This window comes from Chiloscyllium plagiosum, chromosome 14 (assembly GCF_004010195.1).
Source record: "Chiloscyllium plagiosum isolate BGI_BamShark_2017 chromosome 14, ASM401019v2, whole genome shotgun sequence".
In the NCBI taxonomy this organism is placed as follows: Eukaryota; Metazoa; Chordata; class Chondrichthyes; order Orectolobiformes; family Hemiscylliidae; genus Chiloscyllium; species Chiloscyllium plagiosum.
Genome location: NC_057723.1, coordinates 67050568 through 67060259, shown reverse-complemented (window position 1 = coordinate 67060259; position 9692 = coordinate 67050568). Strand labels below are relative to the sequence as shown.

Below are 9692 nucleotides of genomic sequence, written 5' to 3'. Positions count from 1 at the left end.
TCCATGTATACAGATCTTTGAAAGTTGCCACCCAGGTAAATAGTGCGGTGAAGTAGGCATATGGCGTACTGGCTTTTATTGGTAGAGGAATTGAGTTCCGGAGCCCTTAGGTCATGTTGCAGTTGTATAAGACTCTGGTGTGGCCTCATCTGGAGTATTGTGTGCAGTTTTGGTCGCTATACTATAGGAAGGATGTGGAGGCACTGGAACGGGTGCAGAGGAGGTTTACCAGGATGTTGCCTGGTATGGTAGGAAGATCGTATGAGGAAAGGCTGAGGCACTTGGGGCTATTTTCATTGAGAAAAGAAGGTTTAGGGGTGACTTGATAGAGGTGTACAAGATGATTAGGGGTTTAGATAGGGTTGACCGTGAGAACCTTTTTCCACATATGGAGTCAGGTATTACGAGGGGGCATAGCTTTAAATTAAGGGGTGGTAGGTATAGGACAGATGTTAGGGGTAGATTCTTTACTCAGCGAGTCGTGAGTTCATGGAATGCCCTGCCAGTAGCAGTGGTGGACTCTCCCTCTTTATGGGCATTTAAACGGGCATTGGATAGGCATATGGAGGATAGTGGGCTAGTGTCGTTTAGGTGGGCTTGGATTGGCGCAACATCGAGGGCCAAAGGGCCTGTACTGCGCTGTATTTTTCTATGTTCTATGTTCTATGTTTAACAGGCAGCCACATTTCTGGGAGTGGACATATGGCCCACAAGTGTTAGTGAGCAATAGAGTAGCTAGTATGTAAACAGAGATGTGAGCGAGTAATAATTGGGTAATTATAATGGAAGATTTCAATTTTCCCAATACAAATTGAGATACAAACACAGATTGGGATAGTCATAATGTTAAGGGGAGGTGGCAGATGGCTTGAAATGTATCCGGGGGAGATTTTTGTATCAATGGATTGAAGGCCCAACAAGGGACAATGCAGTGCTGGGTCTCTTTCTGGGGAGAGAAGCCAATGTGGCAGTGGGGGAGCATGTTAATGAGAGCGACCATAACATGGTACAGTTTAAATTTGTTCTACTCAAGGAAAAGGATAGCCTGCAAAAGATGGCTTTGAATTTGGGGAAGACAGATTTTATTAAAATAAAGCAGGATTAGGTGAAGGAGTAAATGTAGGGGAATGGGTCTGGGTGGGTTGCGCTTCAGCGGGTCAGTGTGGACTTGTTGGGCCACACTGTTAGTAATCTAATCTAATCTAATCTAATCTTGCCACAGTTGACTGGGTGCAGCTCCTAGTGGGTACACCTAGAGAGGAGCAGGGAGTGGCATTCAAAATGGAGTTGGGGAGAGTATAGGTCCAACATATATCCTTTCAAGGGAAACGTAGGAGCAACAAATCCAGAGAACACTGGATGTCTCAGACATTCAGGACTGGTTGAAGAAGCAGAGAAAGTCCAAAGTGAGCACTTCAATTGTGGCGCTAGAGAAATCCAGGAAGTGCAGAAGGGGATTTTAGAAAGCAATTACAAGAGCAATAAGGGGGCATGAGAAAGGATTTGTGAACAACATTAGGGAGAATCCTAAGAAACTTTATCAATACATTAATGGGAAAGAGTAGGGCCATTAGGAATCAAGGATGCAGTCTGTGTGTGAAGTTGCAGGATATTGGGAATGTGTTAATGGATACTTCTCTTCAATCTTCATTCTGGAAAGGGAGAATGTAGGCACAGAATTCAGGCAGAGGGACTGTGAGGAACTTGTACTGTTTGACATAGGAAATGGGGAGGTATTGAAGGCTCTGATGTGCTTAAAAGCAGACAAATTCCCTCGCCAAGATACATTACACCCCAGGTTGCTTTGAGAGGAAAGGCAGGAAATTGCAGGGTCTCTGACACAAATTCTTAATTCCTCTCTGGCCACAGAGATAGTGCCAGAGGACTGGAGGATGGCTAATGTGGTTCCACTTTTTAAGGCGGGTGGTGAGCAAGGATATTACAGACCAGTGTAATTACATCAGTGGTAGGGAAACGATTGGAGAAAATTCTGAAGGAGTAAACAAATAACCACTTGAAAAGGCATCAGTTAATAAGGGAGAGTCAGCATTGCCTTGCCATTGGGAAGTAGTTCCAAACAAATTTGTTCGAATTTTTGAAATGTGGATGAGTGAAGTTTAGTTGATGTAGGATTTTAGCAAAGCTTTTGACAAGGTCCCACATGGGAAACTGATTCAGAAGGTTAAAGCAAATGGAATGGAGGGAAACTTGACAAACTGGATCTGAAACTGGCTTAGTGATAGATCACAAACGGTACTGCTAGAAGGCTGTTTGGATGACTGGAGAACTGTGTATCACAAGAATCCTTATTGTTTGTTATGTGCATAAATTATATAGATCAAAACATGGAGGGAATGTTAAACAATTTGCAGATAACACCAAGATTGGTAGAGTGGTTAATAGTGGAGAATATGGTTGAGGACTACAGGAAGATATAAATGGGTTGGTCAGGTGGGCAGACCAGTTGCAGATGGTATTTAATTTTGATAAGTGCTGAGGTGATGCACTTTGGAAGAAGGAACAAGATGAGGGAGTATTTAATAAATGGCAGGACATTGGGTAGCTGTGAAGAACAGAGGGATCCTGGGGTAATTATTCACAGATCCCTGAAGTCAACAGGGCATGTGAAGAGGATAGTTAAGAAGGCATGTGGGACATTTGCTTTCATCAGTCCTGGCACAGAGTATAAGAGCAAGGAGGTAGTGTTGGAGTTGTCAGCTCCTCGATGCTGCCTGAATTGCTGTGCTCTTCCAGCACCATTGATCCAGAATCTGGTTTCCAGCATCTGCAGTCATTGTTTTTACCCACAGCAATGGTTAGGCCACAGCTTGTGTACTGTGTGCAGTTCTGGTCACCTCATTACAGAAAGGATGTGATAGCACTAGAGGAGGTTCACCAGGATGTTGCCCTGGGATGGAGAAATTGAACAATGAGGAGAGAGTAGGTAGGCTTGGATTGTTACCTCAGAGAAGACCAAGGGGGACATGATTGAGGTGTACCAGGTTATGAGGAGTTTGTGGACGTGGGTCGGTTCCGTAGACAGGTGAATGAGAGTTTGGACAGGGTGAATAGAGAGCAACTGTTCCCCTTGGTTGAGGGGTCGATCACAAAGGGGCATAGTTTTAGGGTAAAGGGCAGGAGACTCAGAGGGAATTTGGGCAAGAAATATTTTCACTTAGAGGGTAGTGGAATCCAGAATGCACTGTCTGGAAGTAGTGGAGTCCGGAACCTTACAACCTTTAAAAAATACTTGGAAGAGAACTTTAAATATCATAACATTCAAGCATGTGGGACATGTGCAGGAAATTGGGATTAGCGCATCTTTAGTGTCAGTTACATTGGTGTAGGCTTGATGGGCTGAAATGCCTTTTTTGCACTGCATGAATCTATAGGTGGATCTCTTGAAGATTATAAGGCATGTCAGACCATTCTTAAGGGGCCAAAAAGACAATATGAGAGCCTTGGCAGATAAGGTTAACTACAATCCAAAGAGGTTCTGCAAGTACATTATCAGCAAAACAGCATCTAGGGAGAGAATAAGATCAACGAGGCCGCCTGTGTGTGGAACCCCGGGAGATGGAAGAGATACTAAATGAATATTTTGCATCAGTTTTTACTGTGGACAAAGAAATGGAGTGTGGGAAACTCGTGCAAATAAATATCGATGTCTTGAAAACAGTTCACATTACAGAGGAGGAATTGCTGGAGCTGTTAGAAAATATAAGGGTAGATAAATCTCTGATCAAAAGGACCTGAGGAGCAACGTTTTCATGCAGAAGTGGTTCATAATATGCAATGAACTGCCAGAGGAAGGGGTAGATTGCAAGTACAGTTGTAACATTTAAAAGATACTTGGACAGGTACATGGATAGGAAAGTTTAGAAGGATATGGGCCAAATGCAGGCAAGTGGGACTAATTTAGTTTGGGAAACCTGCTCAGCATGGACTGATTGAACTAAAGGGTCTGTTTCCATGCTGTATGATTCTATGACTCTATAAGGGGATATAAGATTATCATGGGATTATGCAGGAATGTAGAGTTGACATTAAAATCTTATTGAATGGCAGAGCAGGCTTGAAGGACCTAGTGGCCTCCTCCTTACACCTGGCAAGGATGATCCTCCCCAGACTTTGGCAGCTACCTCTCCCAGAGGCCTCTCACAATTGCCAATGAAATAGCAGGTGATAAGCTGCACCAATTTAGCCTTCTGCAAGCTATGGAGGAAGTGAGTGTTCGACAGCAAGGACCTTCACAAGTCAACAGAAATCCCCATATAAAGAGCAGTTGCCACCATGACCATAGTCCTGCCTGAGACTGTGCTTCAGTGGCAGACTTGAGCTGTATTCAGAATGTGAAGTTCAGAATAGGAGGGAGAGAGCCCTGGGCACTCTCCTGGCAGATGTATGCTCCATATCTGTCCAATGTTTAAGGTGCGGACCCGTGGCTATGTCATTGTGTCTCAGGGAATATGTGCAAAGTCCTATATCGCGTTTAAACTGCCCGTTATTGTGGGTCTGATTGCAGTGTTTGCACTGAGTGTACAGACTAGGACCACATACTGCTACTTAACATGGATTCTGATTTTATTTAACATTGGAAGAATCCAGTCTAATAGGTAGTATGGGGCTGGCAGTATCTGGGAAATACTTACACTCCCACCCTACTGCTGTCACTCATTGATCTGATCAATCTCTTCTCTCTTCTTTAGGGAAAACCTCATTGAGCCTGGATCCAAAGACAGCAAACTTCAAGTTGATTCTGTCTCATGACCTGAGATCAGTAACATGGACTGAACAGCAACAGCCCTATCCACCTCACCCAGAAAGATTTAACCATCATCCCCAAGTCCTCTGCTCCCAGAGCTTCTCCTCAGGATCCCATTCCTGGGATGTGGAGACTGCTGGTAATAACTGGGGAATAGGGATTGTGTGCGGGAATGCGATCAGACAGGGACTAAATGCATACCTTGGCAACAGCAATAAGTCATGGTGTTTAACCTTTTACGCTGGTACTTTTCTCAGAGCCTGTCACAACAACAAGCCCATATTCCTCCAAAAATTTCCATTAAATAGCAGGGTCCGAGTCCAGTTGGACTATGAGGCTGGGACTGTGTCATTTCACCAGATTACTGAATCACTGACACATTTACACACAATTCAAACCACATTCACTGAACCTGTGTTTCCAGCATTTTGTTGTTGGAAAAGTTCCTTAAAACTGATTTATTAATTCTCATATCTCTGACTCAAGAAATGCATTTTTGATTTCAGAAACATTATTTGAGAAAGCCTCTTGGGGTATCTCAGTTCCCAGTTGTACATTTTGATGCTGTTGTTTGCAGATTGGAGAACAGAGGCAGATCCCTTTTGTTCTGCACACTTGGGTGACTTAAACTTAAGTTATGTCTCTCTCTGATGATGTCATTCCCAGGTCTGCCCCATCTGATTGAGTCATAGAGATGCACAGCACAGAAACAGATCCTTTGGTCCAACTTGTCCATGCCGACTAGATATCCTAAACTAATCTAGTCCCATTTGCTGGCACTTGACCCATATCCCTCTAAACCCCTCTTTAACTGTTACGACACTGTGTAAACACTCCTGTTTAATTTAAAACCAGGCTCAGTGACTAGTAGTGTTCCACAAGGATCAGTTCTGGGACCTCTGCTCTTTGTGATTTTTACAAATGACTTGGATGAGGATGTGGAAGGATGGGTTAGTAAGTTTGCCGATGACACAAAGGTTGGTGGAGTTATGGATAGTGTGGAGGGCTGTTGTAGGTTGCAACGGGACCATTGACAGGATGCAGAGCTGGGCTGAGAAGTTGCAGATGGAGTTCAGCCTGGAAAAGTGTGAAGTGATCCGTTTTGGAAGATCGAATTTTAATTCAGATTACAGGATTAAAAGCAGGATTCTTGGCAGGATTCTTGGCAAAGCAGAGGAACAGAGGGATCTCAAGGTCCATGTCCATAGACCCCTCAAAGTTACCATCCAGGTTGATAAGGTTGTTAAGAAGGTGTATGGTGTGTTGGCTTTCATTAATAGTGGGGTTGAGTTTAAGAACCGCGAGGTTATGCTGCAGCTCGAAAAAGCCCTGGTTAGACCACACTTGGAGTAATTTGTTCAGTTCTGGTCACCTCATTATAGGAAGAATGTGGAAGCTTTAGAGAAGATGTAGGGGAGATTTACCAGGATGCTACCTGGATTGGAGGGCATGTCTGAAGAAGAAATGTTGAGGGAGCTAAGGCTTTTCCCACTGGAGCGAAGAAGGATGAGAGGTGACTTGATAGAGGTGTACAAAGTAATGAGAGGCATAGATAGAGTAGATAGTCAAAGACTTGTTCCCAAGGTGAAAATGGCTACCACGCGGGGGCATAATTTTAAGGTGATTGGATGAAGGTTTGGGGAGATGTCAGAGGGAGATTCTTTATTAAGAGAGCATGGGTGCATGGAATGCACTGCCAGCAATGGTACTAGAGTCAGATATGTTAGGGACATTTAAACAACTCTTGGATAGGCACATGGATGATAGTAAAATGAAGGGTATGTCGGTTAGTTTGATCTTAGACTAGGATAAAAGGTCAGCACTACATCGAGGGCTGAAGGACCTGTATTGTGCTGAAAAAGAAACAACCCTACATTACACACATTTCCCACACCAACCTCCACAGACAAAATCCTCACACACACCCACCAACATGCAACCCCACATCAGAAACACACTTACCCACTAATACCAATCCCCACTAGCACATATACACATCACCAGGAACTATCGCTAGGCTATTAATCCATAAACTCAGGTAATGTTCTGTGGACCTAGGTTCGAATCCTGCAATGGCAGGTGGTGTAATTTGAATTCAATTAAAAAAAATGGAACTAAGAATCTACTAATGATCATGAAACCATTGTTGATTGTCAGAAAAACCCATCTGGTTCCCTAGGGAAGGAAATCTGCCATCCTCACGTGGTCTGGCCTATTGGTTACCAACAGCAATGTGATTGATTGACTCTCAATTGTCCACTGAAACAGCCTGAGAGAAAGTGATGACTGCAGATGCTGGAGATCAGAGTCAAGAGTATGGTGCTGGAAAAGCACAGCTGGTCAGGCAGCATCCGAGGAGCAGGAGAATCGACATTTCGGGCATAAGCCCTTCAACAAGCCCTTTCCTGATGAAGGGCTTATGCCTGAAACGTTGATTCTCCTGCTCCTTGGATGCTGCCTGACCTGCTGTGCTTTTCCAGCACCATTCTCTCGACAGCAATGTGGTTGACTCCCAACTGCCCTCTGAAACGGCCTAGCAAGCAATTCTGTTTTACCATTCGCTGCAAAGTCTCAAAGAAGTGAAACTGGCCAGACTATCTGGCATCATCCCAGGCACTGGAAATGCCAACTGCAGAACCAGCCCTGTCAACCCACAGTGGAGAACGATGCTCCAGCTGGAACCCACCTGCTCTGTACGTTTTCTTCTCTGTGTTGTGTTTTATTCTATTCTGTCTTTTCCCTCATTTGCCGGCAGCTAAGCAGAGGAGGGGATGGCGGGCAGTGGCTCCGAGCAGAGCAGGGACAGCCAGCAAGCCTTGAGTGGAGGGTTTGGTGTTGCCTTGTTAGTAAGAAATGAAAGTAAATCAATACTAAGGAACAAAGTGGGATCAGATGGTGTAGAATCTGTGTGCGTAGAATTGAGGAACCGCGAAGGTGGAAAAACCATAGTTGGAATGATGTACAGGCCTCCAAACAGTCGTCAGGAGCTGGGGCGCAAGGTACACTAGGAGGTACAAAAGATGTACAGGAAAAGGAAAAGTTACAGTGATCATTGGGGGATTTCAATATGCACGTGGACTGGGAAAATCAGGTTGGTAGTAGATTGTAAGGAAAGGAATTTATGGAATATTTACAAGATGGCTTTTTGGATCAGTTCGTGGTGAAGCCCACTAGGGAACAGGCAATGCAGGATTTAGCTTTCTGCAATGAGGCAGACCTGATACGGGAGCTTAAGGTGAAGGAACCCTTAGGAGGCAGTGATTATAATATGATTGAATTTACTCTGCAATTCGAGCGGGAGACCATGGAATCAGAGGTAATGTTATACCAGCTGAATAAAGGCAACAACAGAGGCATGAGGGAGGAGCTGGCTAGAATTGACTGGGAGAGGAGCCGAGCAGGAAAGACAGTGGAACAGCAATGGCAGGAGTTTCTGGGAGTAAGTCAGGAGACACAGAAAAGATTCATCCTGAGGAAAAAGCAACATGGTACAGGAAGGATGAGGCAACCATGGCTGACCAGGGTTAAATATCACACAACACCAGGTTATAGTCCAACAGGTTTAATTGGAAGCACTAGCTTTCGGAGCGACGCTCCTTCATTAAGTGTGCTTCCAATTAAACCTGTTGGACTATAACCTGGTGTTGTGTGATTTCTAACTTGGTACACCCCCGTCCAACACCGGCATCTCCAAATCATGGCTGACCAGGGAAGTCAGGAATAGCATAAAAACAAAGGAGAAAAAGGTGAAGGGCAGTGGGAAACCAAAGGATTGGGAAGCTTACAGAGGAGAAAGTAAGGTCTGCAGATGCTGGAGATCAAAGTTGAAACTTTATTGCTGGAACAGCACAGCAGGTCAGGCAGCATCCAGGGAACAGGAGATTCGACGTTTCGGGCACAGGCCCTTCTTCAGGAAGCTCTGTAAGCTTCAGTTGAAGCTTACAGAGAACAACAAAAAAAGAAATGGGGGGGGGATAAGATTAAATATGAGGTTAAGCTAGCCAGTAATATAAAGGAAGACTATAAGAGTTTCTTTAGATATATGAAGGGCAAAAGAGAGGCAAAAGTGGACAATGGGCCATTGGAAAATGATGCTGGAGAGATAGTAGTGGAGAACAAGGAAATGGCTGAAGAACTGAATAATTACTTCGCAGAAGTCTTCACAGTGTAAGACACAAGTAATATCCCAAAAATTCAAGGGAGTGAGGAGGCAGAGCTGAGTATGGTGGCCATCACCAAGGAGAAGGTGCTAGAAAAACTGAATGGCCTGAAGGTGGATAAATCACCTGGACCACATGGACGACACCCCAGAGTTCTAAGGGAGATAGCTGAAGAGATGGCGGAAGTGTTAGTGGTGATCTTTCAGGAATCACTAGAGTCAGGGTCCCACAGGACTGGAACATCACTAATGTGACACCATTGTTTAAAAAGGGAGTAAGGCAAAAGACAGAAAAATGCAGACTAATTAGCCTAATTTCAATTGTGGGTAAGATCCTGAATGCTTGGAAGTGTATGGTAAAATAGGGCAAAGTCAGCATGGTTTTAGCCTGACAAATCTGTTTGAATTCTTTAAGAAAGTAACGAGCAGGTTAGACCAAGAAGAGCCAATCGATGTTATCTACCTGGACTTCAAGAAGGCCTTTGACAAGGGGGGGCAGTGTTGGACAGGGTTGAGTGTGGTATTGGGAGGTGGGCGGGGGGCCATGTTGGGCAGGGTTGATTAGATTAGATTACATTACAGTGTGGAAACAGGCCCTTCGGCCCAACAAGTCCACACCAACCCGCCGAAGCGCAACCCACTCATACCCCTACATTTACCCCTTATCTAACACTACGGGCAATTTAGTATGGCCAATACACCTGACCTACACAGGTTTGGACTGTGGGAGGAAACCGGAGCACCCGGAGGAAACCCACGCAGACACAG

General features: G+C 44.6%; 1 protein-coding gene across 1 annotated transcript in view; it reads left to right on the top strand.

Moving 5' to 3' along the window:
* The window catches only part of LOC122556854 (E3 ubiquitin/ISG15 ligase TRIM25-like), a 37444-nt gene extending 32214 nt beyond the window's left edge, over window positions 1–5230 (top strand). The window contains exon 7 of the mRNA XM_043704109.1: window positions 4710–5230. Within this exon, the coding sequence (XP_043560044.1) occupies window positions 4710–5230 (521 nt within the window). The remainder of the gene's footprint in view (window positions 1–4709) is intronic.
* Window positions 5231–9692: the final 4462 nt, after the last annotated feature.